Source organism: Procambarus clarkii, chromosome 19, assembly GCF_040958095.1.
Source record: "Procambarus clarkii isolate CNS0578487 chromosome 19, FALCON_Pclarkii_2.0, whole genome shotgun sequence".
Lineage (NCBI taxonomy): Eukaryota > Metazoa > Arthropoda > Malacostraca > Decapoda > Cambaridae > Procambarus > Procambarus clarkii.
The window spans coordinates 33,755,357-33,778,965 of NC_091168.1; the positions used below are offsets into that span (position 1 = coordinate 33,755,357).

At 40.0% G+C, this 23,609-nt stretch overlaps 1 protein-coding gene across 2 annotated transcripts in view; it reads left to right on the plus strand.

The window, feature by feature from the left end:
* Nucleotides 1-23,609, plus strand: part of Tmep (Transmembrane endosomal protein) — a 101,980-nt gene that overhangs the window by 73,205 nt on the left and 5,166 nt on the right. Inside the window, exons 3-9 of one of the 2 annotated variants that reach the window (XM_045740969.2) lie at nt 639-804; nt 3,945-4,035; nt 5,662-5,829; nt 7,113-7,282; nt 7,461-7,684; nt 8,710-8,794; nt 16,564-16,815. In XM_045740969.2, coding sequence (XP_045596925.1) covers nt 639-804; nt 3,945-4,035; nt 5,662-5,829; nt 7,113-7,282; nt 7,461-7,684; nt 8,710-8,794; nt 16,564-16,815 — 1,156 coding nt within the window. The remainder of the gene's footprint in view (nt 1-638; nt 805-3,944; nt 4,036-5,661; nt 5,830-7,112; nt 7,283-7,460; nt 7,685-8,709; nt 8,795-16,563; nt 16,816-23,609) is intronic. The other variant, XM_045740970.2, reaches the window with a different exon arrangement.

A 23,609-nucleotide genomic window follows, 5' to 3' on the forward strand; every position in this document is an offset into this window, starting at 1 on the left:
ATATGTATTTAGATTTTTTTTTTTTAATTTAGCTGGTGCTCTTAGGGGACAGGAAGCCTTTACTTTACGCAAGTCTCCTTAGGTCAACTACTGACCTTCCCCAGGATGCACATATTGGTTGTTTAACCCTCAAAGGCCTATTTACTGGTAGGTCAACAAAGGCATCAGGTGAAAGAGAACGTGCCCAGTTTGTCCCACCTGGGATTTGAACCCGGGTACCTAGGTTGTGAGCTGAAGGTGCAGACTACTCTGCAACAGAATGCCGATACCTAGATGTTTAGGCTAAGTCGGCTAATGCAAGCTGTAAACAATTGAGCATTCTGCAGTTTCACCACCTTGTTAAATCCTGCTAATCGCTTTACTTTTTATTAACCTAGAGCTGTTAGGCTCTTTAAGTTGAACTTTTAGATGCGCATGGGAAAAGTATTGCAAACCCAGAATAGTGAACTGTGTATAGCAATTTGTGAACTGGGGAAATTGCAGATAGCAATTGGAGCAGCGGTCTTGATAGTATTAGTGACTTAGATTTAATAGTGTTGTATATTACTGTATATAACCATTTGTTGCAATCCAGTAAAATGCAATACCAACATCTTAATTGTATATGCTAGCTTAATTTGGCCTCGTTATCTTTTCAGATATATCAGCACCTTCGATACTACAGCAACCCAGCGGAGCAGAGATGGATTGTGCGGATTTTGCTATTTGTGCCAATATATGCGTTCGACTCCTGGCTCTCGCTTCTGTTCTTCAACAAAGACAATTATTATATCTACTTTGATACTGTCAGGGATTGCTATGAAGGTAAGTCATTAAATGCTAATAACTATAGTACTGAAAAAATTAGCTTTAAGTAGTCAAAAACCTTGAGGTTTTCAAGTCAGCCATATGTCAGTGTATGAAATGCACCTGTTTTTCAAGGATATTTTGTGCAAATTTTTATTATGCTGTATTTATTGATTGTGAGGTTTAACCCTTAAACGGCTCATCCTTAAGGGTCAAGAAGCGAAAAATATTCAAATTATGTAAAAAATTACTTAAAAATGTTACACAAATCTCCAACTTATTGACTTCAGGGCCGTGAAACTTTCATCGAAATACTGGTATTTTCAGATTAATTTTAGACGAATTTTTACAAATGTTTTATTGATAAGGAGAATAGCTTCTATTATCTGGAACTGAGGGATAATGCAGTAATGGATGCAAGCACCTGTCCGACGCACAAAGAATAATAGTACTGTACTGTAGTAAGAAGTGTCCACAAAGTGGATATTCAGCTGGGGCCTTTATGGCTTTGCTGAGTACCATATAACACAAATAATGTTATATTACAAAATAAAGCATAATACGTATCTTATTAATATTGGGCACTATTTGTTACTTTCATCAATGTCAAAAAAAAAAAAAAAAAAATTTGGGGGTGGCAATTTTTTTTTTTTTTTTTTTTTTTTTTTTTTTTTTTTTTTTTTTTTTTTTTTTTGTAACCTTCACAACCTGAAGAATGCATACCTGTCTTAACTGTGAAGATATAATGCAATTGGTCAATAAAATAAATGTCACAGCCCACAGAACTTGGGACTTTGAATTTTTTTGGCTGATTTTTTTTTTTCAGAGGTTTCAAACTCTATTTTCTTCGTCTCTTTAGGTTGTTTTGATTAGGGACCAGATTAGGGTTTATTCACGTATATAAAGTATACCCTAAATATATCCCCTAAATCATTATAATTTTTTTTTTGGAAGGGGGTATTTTTTTCTTGACTTCATTTCGACACATTGACCTACAACTTTCACATATTTGAATACGAATGCCAAACGATGTTTATTAAAACATGCAAGTAAATTAACAAATTCGAACTACCTGTATTCAATGTCGATAACTTCAATTATCTCAAACTAGTTTCAACTTTGAGTGGCTTCTAAAATTCCTGTTTCTGACCGATTCTTACCATTTTTGACATGTGCTCAGCTGTCTATTCTACAATCCCTTGAATGATTTTTTTCATAAAATTGCTGTAAATTTAGAAAAAAGTATTTCAAATGCGATATTGATTTTTTTACAGTAAAGTATATTTAAGTATATATAGAAAACCTATATTCTAATTTCCTGACAATGAGGATCATAGGCCTATTCTGCGAGCATAACACCAAAGGAACAATTGTGGAGGCCAAGACCGTCAGTAGTTTCAAAGCGTTATATGACAAAGAGTGCTGGGAAGACGGGACACCACGAGCATAGCTCTCATCCTGTAACTACACTTAGGTAATTACACTTAGGTAAATAAATTACAATTGGTGATAGTTTATATTTTTTAATCCGATTTGAAAATCTGAAGTTTTAAATATTAAATTTTAAAATTATTTTTGATTTTCTTGTTTTAAAGTTATGTTGGTGATCGAGTGGCAAAGTTGGAGCATTTGCAGAGTTGATTATGCATTATTTTGTGTATATTACAGTATATATTTTGTTTCATGTTTATTTTCACACAGGTAAAGTGTTTATAAAATGTCATTTCACAAATGTCAAGTGCTGTATAAAATGACTACAGTATACTGTAGTTACATGGTAGTTAAAGTACAGTAGTGGTACTGTTTGCTGTACTGGGAAATCTGTAATACATTACACTTTACCGTAGTATTATTGACGAGTCTGTAACATTGACGAAAAAAAAAATTGTCCCAAACCAATTCATTTGGTACATAGATTCATTTTATTTTGGCGAGAAAAATGATAGGAAGGATTAAGAGAACCTTCAAATCTAGGGATCCAATCAGTGGTTCTACTATTCAAATCACTTGTTAACCCATCTCAAATACTGCTCAGTTCTCGCTTTCCCCTTCAGAGTAGGAGAGATTGCTGAAATAGAGAACATGTACAGTATGGCATACAGAGACATAAAGCACCTAAATTATTGGGATAGTCTCCAAACGTTCCAAATGTTCCCTAGAAAGGAGACGAGAGATATACAGCATCAAATAATGTACTCGTGGAAAATACTGGAGGGCCATGTTCCAAATCTACAGAGTAAAATAACGTATTGGGGTAAACAATATGGGAAAATGCATAATAGAACCAGTGAAGAGCAGGGGGTGCCATAGGCGCAATCAGAAAACATTGCATGGATATCAGATCCACAGTTGTTCAACATACTCCCAGCGAGTATAAGAAATATTGCTGGAATAAACTTGGACACCTTGAAAACACTCGTTTTCTCTTTAAGAAGTGCCGGACTAACCGGGCTGTTGTGGGCCTGCGGGCTGTTTCAAGCAAACAGCTTGTTGGACAAAGCTCTTGCAAGTTTATGCCGGGCTTCGGGAGTAGAAGAACTCCCAGGAAACATAAGTTTCAAACTGATTCATATTGATGTTCAAAACTACAATGTTCAGAGCTTTCTTTAAAGGTACCTCAACTCGGAGCTTTGGGATTGTACCTGGATGGGGTTCTAAGAGTTCTCTGCATTGTTTCTGGGGGTCAATGTCCCTGCTTCCAGGTCTGACCAGGCCTCCTTGTTGGTAGTCTGGTCAACCAAGCTGTTGGATGTGGCTGCTTGCAGCCTGACATATGAATAAGTCTGGTTGACCAGGTATCCTTTGATGGTGTTTATAAAGTTCTATCTTGAACATTGAGTGGCCAGCCAGTTATGCCCCTGATGTGCGGGAGTGTTAGTCTTAGAGAACAACAACAAAGGGCTAAGTATGTATTGCACCTTTGCTTTTCAATGGGGTTATTCTGCACATCCTGCCATGCCTCCTGATCACATGTAATGTTCCAAATCTGCACATAGAAATAACAAGTCCCTCTTGTGGATCATGAATCATGGTCTGGACCTGAACTACTGGAACACTTATCATGTGACTTCAATCCTTTCTCTTCTTGATATTTCATGCTCTTGTGATTTCATTATGCTGAATGATTTTTCTTACGTTTGTTTTTTGACTCGTTGCAGCATTTGTGATCTACAACTTTCTTAGTCTCTGCTACGAGTACCTGGGTGGAGAAGGAAACATTATGAGCGAGATCAGAGGGAAGCCTATTAGGTAAGTCCTGTACCAACATTATTGATTACTTGGGGAAAGTTTGTAAAAACCATCACAATTTGCCAAGATTATATATACATTAGATGTTTGTAAATACTGTTTGGACAATTGGAATAAAATAAAAGTATGCAGATGGGATATACCCATAGAAATAAGTAATCCTTTTTAGTGCAGGTAAAAATTTCTCAACTTGCAATTGTTACCATACAACTGGGTGATCATTCACCCAGGTGATGGAGCTATGCCAGACTGCTTAGCTTCTCATAGATGTCAGACAAGTAAAAAATGAAGCCAAAATAAATGGCCATACAGACTAGTGGCCCTTTTTATAGCAAGACGATGAAAAATGACAATTGTCAAATGAGTTCCCTTCCCACCGCACTGTCCCAAAAAAACTATCAGGAGAAAGTGGCAAGCCATTACGGTGGGAACGAACTCGTTCTTGTCTGTCTTGGGCACACACAGGTGAGAGTTTATGCCCACCATATTAACGCCAATCCTTAACTGTGTGCCTTTGTTTACCCAGTAATGAATGGGTACCTGGTTGATAAAAGATTTGGCAGGTTGCTTAAAAAAAAAAAAAAAATTCTATATATCAAGCCTATTTCAGTTAGCATGTCAAAGGTCTTTGACCACCACTTGGGAAATGCTTGACAGGTCATTAAACCCTGTGGCATCCATACCAGAGCCATAGATATTACCAAGAAGCAAATTAGCACTAATATAAACATATGTTGAGTATTTGCCAACATGAAACCTTGTACATCTTTGCCAGACTGTCTCGTATGTGGCTCGCTCCATCAAGGCAAATAGAATATCTACAACTTTCATGGAAAGTGCTAGTGACTATGAAATATGGATATATCTGTAGTTGCATCGACACAAACGTTTTTAAACTAAGTAAGGCTTAGGTTTTTTTCTTTGCATGTGAATATATTCCTCACCAAGAAAATTACAATGGAAAGGATATGAGAGGTATTGCAGAAGATACCAGATGACCAGGTGCAAAATGTGCAACAAAATAACATACAGGAGCAAAAGATGTACTGTATATTGGATGTGAAATTGACCTAGCTAAAAGTAGGAGCCATAGGTACAATCGGAGAACACTACGAATAGAGGTCCACAACTTGTCAACCGCTTCCTACCAAATATGAGAAATATTGAGAATCTGCAGGAGCTGTGAGGAGGATTTGAACCTATGCTCTGCATATTCCCAAGCAATTTTTTTGTTCTCGTTGATACATCACGATAATGGGATTTCTTTGTGCATAAGAAATATTGCCTTTACACAAATGTGGATGCATTGAGAAAATTTGACAGTTCCTGAAGGAAGTGACCAAACCACCCAGCTAGTAACGGATTTATAGGCCTGTGAGCCACTTCAAGCAACAGCCTTTTAGATAAAAAAAAAGAGACAAGCCTAGACTTAGGCTTGGAGTTGAACAAATGTGTAGACTGTAGGCAAGACAGTAGTAAAGTTCATAATCCTCTCATTTTCTTGTGAATCACTACTTATACAAATTGTAGTGAGATGTTACTGTGTTTAGTTCTGCTACTACAAAAGCTATTGTTTAAACTTTTACCTGGCCACAATAGCTGAACTTTTTCCTTTTACCTTTTCAGATCATCATGCATGTACGGAACGTGCTGTCTTGTTGGCAAGACGTACACAATTGGCTTCCTTCGGTTCTGTAAGCAAGCCACCCTCCAGTTCTGCCTGGTTAAACCTGTTATGGCCTTCATTACTATAATTTTGCAGTTCTTTAACAAATACCAGGATGGTGATTGGAGGTAAGTACTGTGTTGCCTTTTCCAACCTTAAAGTAGCCTAGCAGTCTTGTGACAGTACACAAGTGTTAACAAAATAATTAGGGGCCACCACAGTAGGTTAGACGAACCATAAAATTCGACACCTTTGTTAAGGGTCTAGAATATAGCGAAAAGTCGTACTTTTCGTTTTGTCTTTTTTTTTTTTTTTTTTTTTTTTTTTTTTAGCTACTAAATCGACTTGCTCTTTCCATCTGCATGTATACTTTAGCCCTGACTATAGTTCAGGATTAAACTCTGTATATATACACCCAGAAGTGGGGTACTTGTCTCTCGGAATATATGCTTTCCACAAGGTTTAGGAACGTGAATTTAATGTGCAAGTTAATACTGAAACATCCATTGACTTCTAAAATCACTGCACATTATATTGGCAATGCACAGTACACACTACTATAGATGGAACAGGATGTATAATTATATTCCAGGAGCAAATCCAGTGTCAGGCTTCCAAAGCACAGCCTCAATATTCACAACTCGACTTCAAACATTAACCCCTAACCTGTGCAAGGATTACCCAAGGCAATATCTATGTGCGAAGAAATTTATTGGTGTTCCTACGTTAAACACAATCCTCAGAGTATAGGAAAAATAACCCAAAATTTTATCTTGTATCGAGTGTAGTGAACACCCAATGAGGTGATAATGTTCAGTATGAGGCTGGCCACCTAACCGAGACGCTATTGGAATCATCAGTCGTTTCCAGGCTTCGCTGCTTACAGCTCAACCTTAACTTTGAGAGAATGAATTTACAAAAAATCTGCACTACAGGGTTGTGGGCTTGAACTCCATCCTTCAAACTAGCCACCTGTGGGCACGGTGAACTACCCTTGAGTTTTGTTAAAGTTTGCAGGTGTTTTCGGGAGGGATTGGGAGGTATTATGCACACTATGGGTTGAACATCTGAGGGTATTATGCTCAGGGTTAAACAAATAATGATAATGCAGAGAATATCACAATAATGAGGCTGAAATAAATAACCCAACCCACACACGAAAGGAAAGTGACGAGGCTTTGGTCCATCCTGGACCTTTATCTGGTTGACAAGCAGGTGTGTGAGGGTCATTGTAAGGCAATGTACACAAGCTTCTAGTCTTGCGTGGGAATGAAAACTGGAATTGAATTCAGTTGAGCCAACTGCGCTGACACCAGCTTTTGACATTGACATTCTGCTTTTGTACATTATGCACATTTACCTTATTTGAAGTCTGTATGGGGTGTATTAATTTTTGTTAATTCTTTTACAGTCCTGAAGGTGGATACTTGTACATCACGATCATTTACAACATCTCGGTGTCGCTGGCCCTGTACAGCTTATTCCTCTTCTACTTTGCTACAAGAGACTTGCTGCAGCCATATGAACCTTTACTTAAATTCTTTACCATAAAATCGGTTATCTTTTTATCATTTTGGCAAGGTGAGTACAAGGCATGTTTATGATAACTGTTATCAAAATTGTATTGAACTTTTACATTTTATTAATTACAGTATGGTTAAAGTTTTGTTTTTGTTTTATACCATGTATTTGTGTGTGTATTTGGTGCCAGATGTGTTTTTATTTTAACCATGAAGTTGATAAACAAATTTTATTTCAGGAGTTCTCTTGGCTATTCTTGAAAAGGGGAAAGTTATAGAAGGCAATCCGACCCTAAACACGGGCACGGTGTCTGCTGGCTACCAGAACTTCATCATTTGCGTGGAAATGTTCTTCGCCTCGGTGGCTCTTCGCTACGCCTTCCCTTACCAGATATACGGAGATTTTACTGTGACTGGACCTGGTCGTAGTGTTACCATGCAGAGCATCTCGTCATCACTGAAGGTATAGTACGAGAAATTGTCCAAATATAGTTTGCACCTTTTCTACAGCAGATCAGCAGCAGTTAATATAGAATACACTGTACTGTGTACAGTAAACAGTGAAGCCAAAGGGGCTGACAATGAAGCCATAGGGACTGACAATTAGTACAGTACAGTACAGGTACATGCAAAAGTACAAAATATTTTTTATATTAGTGAAATGCATTGATAAGTGTTACACTAATTGAATTTGTACTCTTATTTCTTAATGGAGTAATACATTCCCAATTCTTGTCAAAGTAATGCTGTCCATAAAAATACTGAAGACATAAGATGAGATCAAACCCGCATTCCTGAACTTCTTGAGGACGCGCACACTGCTGACAGGACAGTGATGAGCCTTGAAGATTTTAAATGTCTCGTGTTTTAAAAATGGATCCCATTTTCTAATTTTTTAACTTATTAATTTCTCATCACTTGTTTGGAAATGTAGCATTTTTATCCCCTTGGATATCCTCAGTAATGGGATTCATTATAGGTTTAAACTTTCCACTCGATTTCCCAACAATGCCTAGTTGTACTCCCTGAGCAATTGACAATGCAACGACGAATAAATTCTTGAAAACCTTGATTAAACGTTATCTGGGCATGGTTTTTCCCGCTGGGTTATTCAGTTGAAGGGTTTATCTCTGCAGTGTTGCAATAATACCAGACAACATTTCACATTACAGTAAATACAGGTTAGATGTTCTAAAAATTTCAGGACCCAGAAAATTTCTTAGACAATTTTACAAATTATATAAAAAAAATCCTTCATTTTATTTTTGAATGCAAGCAAGTTGCGATTTGCTCAATTTTAGATATTGTAACCAGTGTTGCATTAGTTTTGAGCAACTGCTGAACATTACTTTTGAATTCAGCATTTGCACATTGTAAACATTAAATTGTTCATTATTGCAGTGTTGAACTGTTATTTTAAAATGCAAATTTATTTACTGCAGTCACAATAGGGAAAGTGGTTATCTTTGAAATTTTCTTTTGACACAGGAAACCATGAACCCGAAAGACATCATGACAGATGCGATCCACAACTTCCATCCGCAGTACCAACAGTACACCCAATATAGTGCAGGTATGATCATTTGTGCCGTGTTGATGAAAGATTGGCCATTTGCTCCTCTAGTTACCGTTTCTCTTGGACTGCTCGCCTAAATATCAATACTGTGGTGCATATGGAAAAAAATTTGTAAAAAAATCATGGGGAGGGGGATTGTATATGGCAATTTTCATACAGGAGGTAATTACAGATAATGATTGGAGCAGTGAGAGGGTTAGTCACAGATAGGGACTAGGGCAGTGCAAGGCCTACAGTGTAGGCCTATAGTAAAAGTTAAATATTGTTTTCTACTTGTATGTTTTAGGGAATGCAGTATAAATTGCATACAATTATGAATGTTTTAAAGGGTTGAATTTGCCTTGCTTGCTTTAATTTCAGTGTGTTAAATTGAATGATAAGCATGTCCACTATGTAGCCAGTGGAGAGTTGTTGACAAACACATCACAAGGACAATGTGCTTGTTAACTGTTTTATATAATTTTTACTTCAGTATCCCTAAACATGCGGAGAACAGGTCACAACATGGCTGAAAAATAACCCAACCCCTACACGTGAAATGATCACGACGAGGGCCCAGCTCGGACCGAAAGGTCGTTTTCATTGTTTTATATGTGGGGTGGGGTTCTGTTTTTAACAGCATGATGATAACTAAAATATACAATTAAATTAGATATGCTATTATTGCAAGGCAGTTTATACCTGTGTTCATATGAAATGAGGAAATTTATGATAACTGTCCCTTCAGCTTTAAAACTGTTGACATAGTTTACAGGATCACATTAGAAGAAAATATTGTAATGTCTTGGTTTTTATTTCTTGGCTAAATAGACTGGCATGTGGTGTAAAATCAGATTTAATAGTTAGTGTCATTTTACATTATATACATACATGCACATACTGTACACACATACTACAGCTTTCTTGAATATACGTTGTTGAAAAATGTTAATGAACAGTTGGCTCGTACTTTTATGCTGGGATGGTTCCGTTGACTCCTTGGTGTCATTGCCAACACGTTCAATCCTTGCTACCTTGTACAGTGTCCTGATTTTTGGGATGCTAAGGTCTTACTATGCCAGTGTCCTTTAACATCACTAGTCTTGTGTATTTTTGCTCTTGTCCTAGCTCTCATGCAGGACACCAATACATTTTTGACAGTTCTGTGCCACAGTGCTAGAGTTTTCTATGCTTGCCACCTGCTTTTGATAATCTTTACAAGAACTTTATTTCAAGGGTGCAACTTTCCCAAGGTTGCATCCTTGGGAAGGCCCTCTATAAGCTGAAGTATTGTACAGGCTTCTGTCTCTGACAACAAGACTTTTATGGGTTTTCCATATTCAGAAAATAAAATCGATGTTCATATGCACTGCATGTAAACTACTATAGTAGTTAATAAAGGATATTGAAACATCTGAGATAAATGGTAACAAAAAATAGTGCCTAGTAAACCTGATAGTTTTCTGACCACTATAAAATCAATTAGTGAGGATTAATGGAGTACATCTTCCTAGGTTGCCACAAAATTTGATATCGTTCACCGTAAAAAAAAAAAAAATTAAGTTGGAAAAACAGGCTTTGGTAGGTGGAAAGGTGATAACCTGAGGAAGTGAGGACAGTGACACGGCAAGTGGGGTCATGCAGATATAAACACTTGAGTCCTTAATGACTTGTGTAAATAACATACCGAAGGAGGTAGGGTCGTGAGTGATGATTTTGAAGATGATTCTTAAACAAGAAGGTGCAAGGACCTAAGAGGCCTCCACGAAGATAGAGGTTAGAGATGCTGGCAAGCAAATATACTGGAGTGTAGCTTTTATGCTGATCCAGGTGCTGTATGCAATTTTCATCCCATTTGATTTATTGTAGTAAGACTCGCCTCAGTGAAGTACTTTTCAACGGCTGTGCTCTTTAGGGGTTAATCCCAGGGAATATAAAGTAATGATGTTTGGGATAGACCAGGAGGATATGTTATGAAGAACGTAGTTGCAACTAAAAAGAGGAGGGTACGTGACACTAAAGAGGTAGATTCAAAATAAATATTTTGACTAATGACAATACAGTACCTTACTGCAAAAATAGGCTAAGAAAAGATAGCTTGTATACCTGTATACCTCTAATGCCTGCCTTTTACAGTATGTGAACACAACAAAATAATGTTAATAGCATAAAAATTAAAAAGCATAAAAATGTTTTTAAAAAATCTGTACCGAATTGGCCTAAATGCAGTACTCAAGCTATATTAGCTTACTTCTAGAGTATGTAGTAGCTCCAGCATGTCTCCTGCACTTTTAACAGAAGAAAATTAGATGTCTAACAATGTGAGGCAACTAATAACAGACAAAAGGAACACCCTACTGGAACTAGGCCAAGGGAACTAAATCTACCTTTAAGAGCACCATGAGGCAATGTGCCAACATAACATCTAAGGTTGGACAAAACGGAGAGATGGTCTTGAGAGGGACGGATGAGAGGGGGAGGGGGGGTGTCACAGGTGAAAGACAAACCCGAGACATGAATGAAAATAGTCTGCAGCAAGTGGAGGTACAACGAACTTCAGTGAGGGTGTTCTTTCCCCAGTGCCGCTCACGTGCCCCATGATGGAATCCTTGGTGAATCCATTTTTTTATTTATTGTTTTTTATCCCTCATGATACATAGGGATGGTGGAAGTATTTAGTATTTGTGCCTGCAGAATTGGAGCTAATAGCTCTTGGACCCCTGCCTCATGTGGCCATCATTCACAGCTTAAAGAAAAAAGTTGTCAAAGTACAATACTGAAAAAGGTATAAATTGACCAGATTCAGTAATGGCAGGATGAAGCTCAAGAGCCAGATCTCATGCTTGTGTAAATACAACTAGGTAAAGTCTACCAAGCAAGCAACAGCCTGTTGGACCAAACTCTCATAAGCCAAGCCTGGCCTCGGGCCAGGCTTGGGGGAGTAGAACTCGCAGAACCCCATCAAGCATGTATCAAGCAAGCACACATGACTGGGAGTTGACTATTGTACTTGTAATCAAGGAATTTATGGCATGTTTGTCTTAAAAATTCTCAAATATAAAATATTTGAGACAGGAAAAGACTTTGATGTAGATTGATTGAGGTATGGTCAAATTATACACAAGCTGATTTGACAAGGATTGTTTAAAGTTTAAACCATATATATTGTTAGGATAAGATGAGTTATATTAGGCAGTGTTAAGCTCGTTAGATTTGTTTGGGTTTGGCTAGGTAGACTTAGAAACTGTTTGCAAACATTCTTGTGTGTAGTGGGATTTTAATCACGATTGATTGGTTCCTTCAGCAGTTTAGTGTTACACACCACACATGCGCGCACACATGCTTGATGCCACTATGAAGTGGCATCAAAGGTGGCGATGGGAATGAGTGCAAAGAAATCAAAATGTGAAGAGGTACGATAGAGTACAGATCAATCGGTAGTCTGTGTATGGGTTTCTCTCGTGGGCCAATATGGATGCTGGTAAACATGAATAAAGTGCAAATTCAAAAACAGTTCATGGTTTTACATTTATAATAGTATACTCAAAATTACAGTAAATTATTTACCCATCATAATTATAGTATAATGTACTTCAAAATTGTGTAATTATAATACTGTCTAATCTTGATTTAGACTTCGTTTATCGGGCATAAATACAAATCACAGTTGTGCCTTAATTACTCTTGTTTAGGGACTGAATTTAGCTACACAGTAAAAGTTGAAATTGCTTTGTATAGATACGTAGCGAGTAATATTGGACTAACTTTAGTGTCTGTCTTAGCATGCTGATGGATTGAGGTTTTCTTATCTGCCTGTGTGTGTTATTTGTAAGACTTTACATTTTTTGTTATTTATCATTTATTAGTTTTTAAAGAAACTTTTGCACAACATTTAAATTCTTTTCTTGCATAAAGTTCGTGTTGGTGCATCATAACGAATGGCTTCAAACTTCAGTATTTCAAAATGTTAAAGAAACTGACTTGGATATGTTTGGTATTTAAAGTATGTTCAAAATATTATGAAGTATGGGGCAGTGTCCACTCTTAACGTAAATTATTCTGTGACACTTGTGCTCGCTATTCAGGGAACAACTCGGTTAGTGCTCGAGTGTTCCTTCAGGAACTGGAACACGAGTTGGTGGCTGTCAGAGGTTTGTGTTCCGCTTTTAAGTCGACAGTATTTTTGCTGTGTTAGAAGCGCTGGCAGTGTAATGGATTATAATTTTGATAGAAATTCTGGTTAAGTACTTGCTTATTTGTGAAGATTGAGCATGATTGAGAAATTTTTATAATGTGTAGTTGGTGAAAGTTTCAATAATGATGCTGAAAGTTAATGCTGAATATGCACGTGTGGAAAAGTAAAATGATGTTTTGGTGTGTCCAGGACCCTTAAGAAGTAGTGATAAGGGTCCAGGAGGGATCAAAACCTCAACACTTTCATCTCATGAGTGCCCGGAGCTTTGCTTCAGCTTTGGCCTGGGTTCGTATCCTGGCCGGGGAGGATATACCGAGCGCCAGTCCTTAACTGTGTGCCTCTGTTCCCCCAGCAGTGATTGGGTATCTGGTGGTTAAACGAATTGGCGGGTCATATTCCAGGGAAAAATTAGCATTAAGGACCTGCCCGAAACACTATGCGTTCTAGTGGTTTTACAAGAATGTTCAAATTACAATTTGAATATTCTTCAAAAATGTATTTGCTTTAATACTATCTTGGTCCCATTTTGTATCCAAATCATAGCAAATGTAGCTCCTCATAATTGTACTTAATGACTGCTATACAGTTGATATACACACAATTGGAGTATATATTGATATAAGAATGTGATGCAACTTAAATTTTAAGTTCTGAATATTAAATACATGCTGTACTACATAGTTAAAAGCTTAGATGTAACTCGTGCTTGGCTAAAGTTCATACTTTCTTTGCAAGCATATTGTGCTATACTATTTGAGCTGCTATTATTATTTTAATGGTGTACCATGTGTTGGTTGTGATGTGCTGAATCACGTGTGCAGACTAAATATTATGACAAATGCTTGTACTGTATATTATTAATAGTTGTGGTTTGGTAATGGTTGATTACTGATATATTTAGGCTTTTCACTCGTCTGTTCAAAACTTTTAGCGATGTGTATCTTATCGCTAGATGTGTACTAACTGCTTATCGACAATGCTACGCGAATAGGGAAAATGTCTTGGATGACCGTCGTGTCCTTCAAGATGATCGGGACAAAATTAGTGAATTGAGCAGCACGTGGAATGCAATGTGAATACATACCACATTATGGAACGTAGACTAGGAGAAAATAAGCCCCACACAACCTAAATAAGCCCCACACAACCTACAAATGACATGAAAGGACATAAAATAACTGATAAAGATAGACGTAGGAATGGTTTGGTATAGGAAACAGCCATCAATGGACCACATAAGGAATATTGTGTAAGAAGACTATGCTACCCTTTCCAACTTCAGGATGTTTCTTCCTTAATAAAATACTACACAAATTGACTTTGAAGTATTAAAGAATCTGTTACAAAGTCTTGAGACCCAATTGGAATATGCCGTGGTTGTATGGTGCCCATATCGCAAGAAGCATATCAATGAACTAAAGGGTGCAAAGACATGCTACTAAATGACTTCTAAGAGTTGGAAAAAAGATCCGCAAGGAGAGGTTGGTGGCGTCAAATACGTATGCTAAAGCTAGAAGATGGAAGGAAATGAAGTGATATGATCATTACATAAAAAAAAAGAAAAAAATGAACAAAATATGGTAATTTTTTAAGCCTGCAACTTAGAGCGAGAAAGTCCATAGATTTGAGCTGAGGAAAAAGTCTAAGTTCTCTAATGCAGAGTTGTAGATGTTGGAATAAATTAAGGCGGTGGAGATCAAAATGATGAGTTTCAGCATCATGGAACAAGACTACTGGGAAGATGGGAAATGACAAGTGGTGCTCTCGCCCTGTAACTAGTCACTGTAATACTGTATCGGTAAATATGGCAGTAAATGGGACTTAAGTGTAGTCTCTGAATTTCTTCATGCACCACCCACTGTACCAGGATGGATTTAAAGCCTCAACCAAAAGTTCTATTAGACTTGCTTGCCTTCCCGGTTTGGTGCCTCCTTTTTTATAATTACTTACTTAGACTTGCTTGGAGTATGGAAGGCAGCAGTTGGTAAAAAAAACAATGTGATGGGAGCACGCTCTCCTCAGTGGACTCCTCGGTTCCATTCAATACCAACGTCTCCATGATGGGCTGATCACGGTTCATTGGTAATGCACGTATCTGGGGGAGTCCCAGGGCTAGATTCGCGAAGCAGTTACGCAAATACTAACGTGTACATCTTTCCTCAATCTTTGACGGCTTTGGGTTACATTTATTAAACGGTTTATAAGCGAGAAACCTTCCCAATCAAGTGTTATTGTTATAAACAGCCTCCTGGTGCTTCGGAGCTCAGTAACTGATTAATAATTATAAACAAAGCCGCCAAAGATTGAGAAAAGATGGACAGGTTCACAAGTGCTTGCGTAACCGCTTCGTAAATCTGGCCCCAGGAATAACAGTTCTAGTCCACTGCTTGACCTCAATAATTTCTCCCATAAATAACATTGATTTCTTACACACCAACAGGTACCCAATATCCAATCCCCTGGTCGAGATACTTTTACCCCCCTCATGGTACAATGGGTAGTGCATGGTTCCGAGGAGTCCAGAGATGAGAGTTCAACCCAACACGGTTGTCATAATATTTAATAATCTTTGAATATCACTACGGAATGTTGATTTGCATAAGATTTTAAAGTTAAAATAGTATTTTTGAGAATGTACTAAAGACCTAAGGTTTTGTTCACATGTAAAAATTTATTCTCTGGGAAGTGTGCGACACCTTTAAGGGCCAAAGGGTTTAGTGGCAAACTAAATTGACCTGCTTTGTGTCTTGAGCGAGTCATATATATTAACATTTTCCTGCTTGCTTAACACAAGTAGTGTTTATATATGTGGCCAAACTTGGTCAATTGCTTATTCAAGTAAAGAGAGAACTGGACTGTTTTCTAAGAAGTTCCGGATCAGCCGGGCTGTGGTGGGTATGTGGGCCTGCAGGCCGCTCCAAGCAGCAGCCTGGTGGACCAAACTCTCAAGTCGAGCCTGGCCTCGGGCCGGGCTTGGGGAGTAGAAGAACTCCCAGAACCCCATCAACCAGGTATCAAGCTTAGATTTCTTATGCCTAGATTTCCATGCCTTTTATGTATACACATGCACCACTAGACTCGCCATTGTTTAACAAATCGTACAGTGTCCCCATACTTGTACAATAAGATTGTTTACATAAATTTATTAAACACTTGTTAGGAATTTTGCATCAAATTTAAACTTTGAAAATACAAAAGGTCTATTGTACATGCAATCCATATTTAATCTGGTATGTTTTATCCAACTCACTTTTGATGCTGGAAGTATTGTAAACATTTCAAGGTAACTATTATAATTTGGGGAACTTTTTGCATCTAAATCCAAAGGATTAACTGTGCTGTTAAATCAAATTGAGGATTATTGTTCATTTTTTAATAATTTTGTTAGTGCTAGCAATATTATGAAAATTCAATTCTTCATGCACTTGTGTACACTTGCAAACCTATTCGTACATGTGGTTTTTATATATACATGCAAACCTATTCATACACAAACATACATGCATTTATACACACATGTACACACCTAAATACATATGCACATTCTTTGAAAGAACTGAGAAATAATGACTGGAAAATGAAACTTGGTTAGGCGAAGGTGGCCGGCCAACACAGGTACTTACGCAGAGCCACGATATGGAGGAGCTTCGACCAGACCTATTGCCAGTGTCGTCGACCACTCCTAGCACCGGGACCTTTGACACGGGCCCCTCCCCTACCCCTGCCGCTACCAGTAACGGCAGCAGTGGCTCTGTAGTGGGTTCTGGCGTCAGTGTCATCTCCCTGGCAGCACCTTCACAGCAGTCTCAGCAGCCTGGGAAACTTCCACCGCCGCCCTCTAAAGGTGCCGTGCCTGAGGGGGTGACTCGCACCGTCACGTCACTGGCCGCTAACTCGCCACAATTTTCTCCTACGTTTGTCAGTGAGGCTGTCACCAGGGAGTTGGGATTTACACTAATACAGAATAAATATTTCTGGGGGTTAAATAAATTTAAATATACTTCTGTAGTTGTATAAATACATTTCAATATGTGGGAGATGAATTTATAATTTTTCTAATGTTAAATATGAAATAATACTTTAGAATGAATTATATTTCAAATTTAACGAGTTTTAATAACCGGCGGTGGTAAATGGCTCTGGCAGGGTAATGTATTGGTCATAAACATTTCACTCCACATAATTAAATATTCGTACTTTGAGCACGATCATCTTTGTTCCACCGCCCTGCTGACAGACCTCATATAATAGTACTGTATGTATAGCACATTTGTAAGTGTGAACATGCTAAAGAGTAACTTTCATTGTTATGCACATTGAATTATGCTTTTCAGTGACAAAATGTTCATTCTGTATAAAGCAGGAGTAATGTATGTTGTGCAAGCATTTAAGGTCAATACCAAAGGCATTTTCATACTTGCCAAGACTTTCGTGCTGGTTGATGGGTTGCTATGGTCTCTTGGGCATTTTCTATCTAATTGAAGGTCCTTCCAGATTCTGAAATTTTCCATGGGTTCTTAATTCTGTCTTCAGTTGCTGGCTTTGTATGATGCTGTGTTAAGTGATGGTTTAATGGCTATGAGGTTGGGAAGTGCCCCTTTTATTATACAGTATACATAATAGAGAATGTTACAACTTGACTGAGCATTTAATAACCAAACCCACAGATATGAAAAGATATGTGGCGGCGTTTTGGCCGGACCGAGACTGTCGCCCCTTACCTTTATTATGTGCGAGGGTTGGGTTAATACATAGTGAAGTAATAGTGCAATGTTCCTACAGTGGTTGTCTTAGACATTGTGTATTGTGGGTATAAGTAATTGTAAATAATCTTCTAATGTCTTTGTAGTATTTGCCTTTTTCTTTTTAAACTCTTTTTAACATTAATGATTTACATGTATCTTGTTTCATTAACAGGAGAACGATGTCCACATCTACAATCCTTTGTTTAAACCTAGGTTTAGCATGTTTATACATATCTTTGCTTGTTTGTGCTTATAACCGGTGCAGTCTTAAACATGTGTGTACAAATTTTATTCCTATACATGATTATTCCTATAAGACTTTTATTCCTATACATGTACAGTATTAAATAACTACGTTGTACAGAGGCCACACATAGCTGTATGCAAGCACTGGTATTGGTGATTATTTTCTTTAGTTGAAAATGGTGCACTATTTTATTTAAAATGTATTAAACATAATTCATGAACAGCCATGTCCTATATAAATCACCATATATATTTTTCCACTCTTAAACTGTGGCATCCTTCAGGCAAGATAACCTATCTGTTTCCTTGTCTCTCTCTCTCCCCCTCCCCCTCTCCCCTGTCTCTGTCCCTCCCTCCCCTGTCTCTGTCCCTCCCTCCCTCTCTCCCCTGTCTCTGTCCCTCCCTCCCTCTCTCCCCTGTCTGTCCCTCCCTCCCTCTCTCCCCTGTCTCTGTCCCTCCCTCCCTCTCTCCCCTGTCTCTGTCCCTCCCTCTCTCCCCTGTTTCTGTTTGTCCCTCCCTCCCTCCCCTCTCTCCCCTGTTTCTGTCTGTCCCTCCCTCCCTTTCTCCCCTGTTTCTGTCTGTCCTTCCCTCCCTCCCTTTCTCCCCTGTTTCTGTCTGTCCCTCCCTCCCTCCCTCCCTTTCTCCCCTGTTTCTGTCTGTCCCTCCCTCCCTCCCTCCCTTTCTCCCCTGTTTCTGTCTGTCCCTCCCTCCCTCCCCTCTCTCACCTGTTTCTGTCTGTCCCTCCCTCCCTCCCCTCTCTCCCCTGTTTCTGTCCCTCCCTCCCTCCCCTCTCTCCCCTGTTTGTCTGTCCCTCCCTCCCCTGTTTCTGTCTGTCCCTCCCTCCCTCTCTCCCCTGTTTGTCCCTCCCTCCCTCCCTCTCTCCCCTGTCTGTCCCTCCCTCTCTCTCTCCTACCCTCCCTCTGTTAGCCTTTAAATTCTGTCAGTTGGTGTAGAGCCAATCCAGTGGGCAGAGCGCCTCATGACGTCATTCTTCGGAGCATGCAGTAGCCTCCTTTCTAGTCAGCACGTCGGTTCCTCCCAGACCTAGCTAGAGGCAGGACTCCTTGGACCTTGATGAGCCGGATATTTATGCTACCACAACTAATAGTCAAGAAGTTCTACTTGTGTGATATTCAAAGACCCTAAGAAAGATCTACTCAAAAGGATGTAATAATACAAACAAAAGAAAACGGAACACACGCAATGCCTTCCCTGTCTCCCTCCCCCCACTTCCTGTCTGTTCCGCCCTCTCACCCCAGTCTGTCCCGCCCTCTCATCCCTGTCTGTCCCGCCCTCTCACCCCTGTCTGTCCCGCCCTCTCACCCCTGTCTGTCCCGCCCTCTCACCCCTGTCTGTCCCGCCCTCTCACCCCTGTCTGTCCCGCCCTCTCACCCCTGTCTGTCCCGCCCTCTCACCCCTGTCTGTCCCGCCCTCTCACCCCTGTCTGTCCCGCCCTCTCACCCCTGTCTGTCCCGCCCTCTCACCCCTGTCTGTCCCGCCCTCTCACCCCTGTCTGTCCCGCCCTCTCACCCCTGTCTGTCCCGCCCTCTCACCCCTGTCTGTCCCGCCCTCTCACCCCTGTGTGTCCCGCCCTCTCACCCCTGTGTGTCCCGCCCTCTCACCCCTGTGTGTCCCGCCCTCTCACCCCTGTGTGTCCCTCCCTGTGTGTCGTTCGTTCTACAGCTGCTGGCTCTGACGGCATTCATTGAGATGCTTCACCATCTACCTTAAGGTGTCTCTTGGTATTTCAGTATTTACTGAATGTTTATAATCTTATTTGGGAGATGTCAGTTCTTGAAGACAGGCTTGAGGTGGTTGTTTTTCCTATTTGGAAACTTAATACTCTAGGGACATCTAAGGATTTTCATCGCACTGCCTCGACGAGTTGTGTTGCAAGCTTTTCGAACATATGGCCAGTGTCAGTCTTGTGTGGTTCTTGAGACGCTATCCCTTTTCTCTTCCCTTCTCAAATTGAGTTTCCCAATTGTCTCGGCACGACATTCATTTTGGTGGCATGAGGCTTTCATGTGCTCTGCCTTTGCTGCAGACACCTTTTGGTGGTTGTTCTTTTCAACTTGGAAGAGGCTTGAGACACCCCTTGGAGGTACAATATTTTGTCCCAGCTTCATTCTGTGGCCTTTGTGGCAATTTCCTGCTTTTCCTTTCTAGCGTCCTCCCTTATTCTTTTAAATGAGACTTGGTGCTGCCTTCTCTACCTCTTTTTTTTCCCCCCCCAGAGTAGTGTTCTGAGCGTTACTCTTCTTCATTGCACTTAAGCCTTGCTTCCTTCTGTCCCCTATGACATTTTATCGGTCCTTTCTCTTTGTTCTCGCCCTCTGTTGTTGAGGGGGAGGGAGGGGGGGGGGGGTTGACTTCCCTTTCCTCCAACACCGGCTCTAATTTGTGACTAATGCTGTGTCGTCTTGGGCCACCAATCATGGCTGAAAGTTCTCTTTATCTAAGACTTGTGCTTTTACCTGGAGGCAAGTCGGTCTTCGTGCCCCATTGTCATTCTATGGTAGTCGCCCTTCTCTATAAAGATTCTGCTAAAATTTTTGGGGTTGATTGTTAACATTTGTCACCCTATATGTTACAGTACCTTAAAGTTGAATGTTCTAAGGCCCTTACATTACTTTGGTGCTTAGTCCCGTACTTACTGGGGTGCTGACAGGTGCATCAAAGCCGGGCTTTGATTGTTTCCCCTCTGGTAGGGTCTATTCCCTTTCACCACCTTCCTTTTTCTATACATCCATGTTGCTTAAGAGCCTACCTCTTGGTTTGTGTTTTCAATGCCTCGTATTGTTCCAACCTTGCCCTCATGGAGACTGAAGTGTTGCAAGACTTTGACCCACATGGTAAAGGCTTTTACCCTTCCTTTTGTTATGAAGCACCTTTTTTGAATATTTTTCTTTGCCCTCAAATTTTGCCCATCTTCAGAGACAAGTGCAAGTCTGCCAATGGTGTTGGATACTGTGTGGCCTTTCCAGACCAAGCTTATATGTGCAGCCCCTCACTGGAGGCTAGCATCTCCTCGGCTGAACCGTATGCAACTTTGTATGCTCTTCGTCAACTGCTTTTCCTTCGACAATGCTCCTTTTGCCATTGGGGTTAACTGTCGATGCTCTCGTGACTCTGGAATAATTGTCATATGCATCCTGTGGTAGTTGAAATCCAATATTGGCTGTTTTTAATCTAGCAGATTCAAGTTTTGCTGGGCTTCCAGCCATATTGGCATTCCCTTAAATGAGCATGCAGGCACTGCTGCTAAGGAGGCTGTCTGCACTCGTTCTATTTCCCCCAGAAAATCCTTACTCGGATTTCCACCCAGTCAGTCATTCCTTGATCCATGAGCATTGGCAGGATTGTTGGTCATGTTACCAGTAACAAACTGCATACATTTAAGGGTTGCCTGACCCAGTGGCCTTCCTCCTACCACCGTAACCGGCGGTGGAAAATGGCTCTGGCAGGGTTATGTATTTGTCATAAACATTTCATTCTGGGTACTTAATTGAACACACTACTCCTTATTGTCTGAACTGCTTTGGCTCTCATAGTCGTGCATCTCCTTGTTGAACATCCTGAAAATTGGGACAATCGTGTGTCTTTGTTTCCCAACTGTCCCTCGTGATCATTTGTCTCGCTCGATAGAATCTTTGGTGAATCCGATGCCTTCGATGTCGCTCACCTTGGGTGATTTTGTTCTTGTATTAGCATTCTCGGGGATTTTTAGCATGGTTTGAATATCTGGTGACACTGATGGTGCTACATAAGTTTTTCCACCTTAGTACTTTGATTTCTTTTGATACTTGCTTGGCCCATCATTGTAACTCGGCATGTCCGTTTTATTTACTAGACACAATTGCATTTAATTTGTCTTCTTGGATATATATCGGTAATAATTGTTCACAGCCTGTGTTATTCGACTGAGCTATTTACCATAAGCCATACATTCCTGTTGTTGTCTATGGTTTCCTAGTGTTGGTAACAAAACCTGTAATGCATACAGTATTGAAATCCCCCAGTCCCACACCACCCCGATAAACAAACTATTAACCTTATCTTAGGTTTGTTTGTTTTTTTGTTTTTTTGTAACTTTCCCAATACAGTATTGGTATCCAAGTTTACGTGAAAAGGAGAAATTTCATGCAGGTGAAGGGGTTTTACCTGTGTGAATGTTTTAAGCATTGCACGTTCCATGAACAGGTATAAGGGGACAATTGCCAAATTGTGCCAATTGCTCCAAGCGGACAGCACGCTGGACTTGTGATCCTGTGGTCCTGGGTTCGATCCCAGGCGCCGGCGAGAAACAATAGGCAGAGTTTCTTTCACCCTATGCCTCTGTTACCTAGCAGTAAAATAGGTACCTGGGTGTTAGTCAGCTGTCACAGGCTGCTTCCAGGGGGTGGAGGCCTGGTCGAGGACCGGGCCGCGGGGACACTAAAAAGCCCCGAAATCATCTCGAGATAACCTCAAGATAACCTCAAGAAATCAATAGCATGTTAATACAGTATAACCTGCTTTTAGAAGTTTAACAAATGTCAAAAGCTGACAGATGCTGTCAGCTATGTGGATGCCCATGTTAATGAATTTACAGCTTGGGATTTTAACCTCTTATTCAGTGTCGAAATCCACTTGCCATATTTGTCACTGTATAAAATGGACTTAGAGATTTTGTGTGTGAGGGGAGAGGGGGGGGGTCTTTTTCAGCAAGTCTCATCATACTGAAGGTGAAGGTGATTTTTAAAGTACTGTAGTTTTGTAAGGGGAAAAAACAGGATTTTGTGCATGTAAATGCAATATACTGTACCGTGTATTTGGATGTTTCTGGACATGTCATATCCACTGGAAATTTCTTTTTATATAGACCATCCTTGATACTTGCTCAACCAAGCTTGCCCAACCACTTGGGCTGGACGGTAGGGTAACGGTCTCACTTCATGCAGGTTGGCATTCAATCTCCAACCGTCAAAGTGGTTGGGCATCATTCCTTTCCCCCGTTCCATCCCAAATCCTTATCCCTTCAAAGTGCTTCATAGTTGTAATGGCTTGACCCTTTCTCATGGTGCTACATAGCTTTCCCGGTTTGGTGCCTTCTATTGATAATTACTTACTCGACCCTTTCTCCTGATAGTTCCCGTTCCTTTGCTCAACTAAGCAGTTACTCATACTTATACCAGTCATACCTGGAGTGGTTTCTAGCAGTTTACTTTCCAAGGCAAGCCTGGGGCCAGGCTTGCCTTGTGATACTTGATCAAAGAAACTCTTGCTTGAAGCATTTTGCAAGCAGGGCTGGCCTTGAGGACCTGTGGGTCCCATTTGTGAAACCATTAGGTGGATATATGGTTAGCTGTTAATGTACAAATATCACAGTACATCTAGTACATACAGATATGGGAAGCATCTTGGCATGATTGTATTAATCACAATAGATTAACTCTGGAGGCGTGTATTGGCGCACAATCTCTAGAGCTACAATATTTTGCTTGGTTGTGCACTTTTTTTCTCCCAGAACGGGAAAATGTTTTCCCAGTGTTCTTTGTGACGTGCCCTCTTGATAAAGTCCTCTGCGAATCTGTTTTCTTTAACATCGCTTATCTTTTTGCCATTGTATTGGCATGCTAAGTATTGAGGGTGCTAAAGTCTTCCA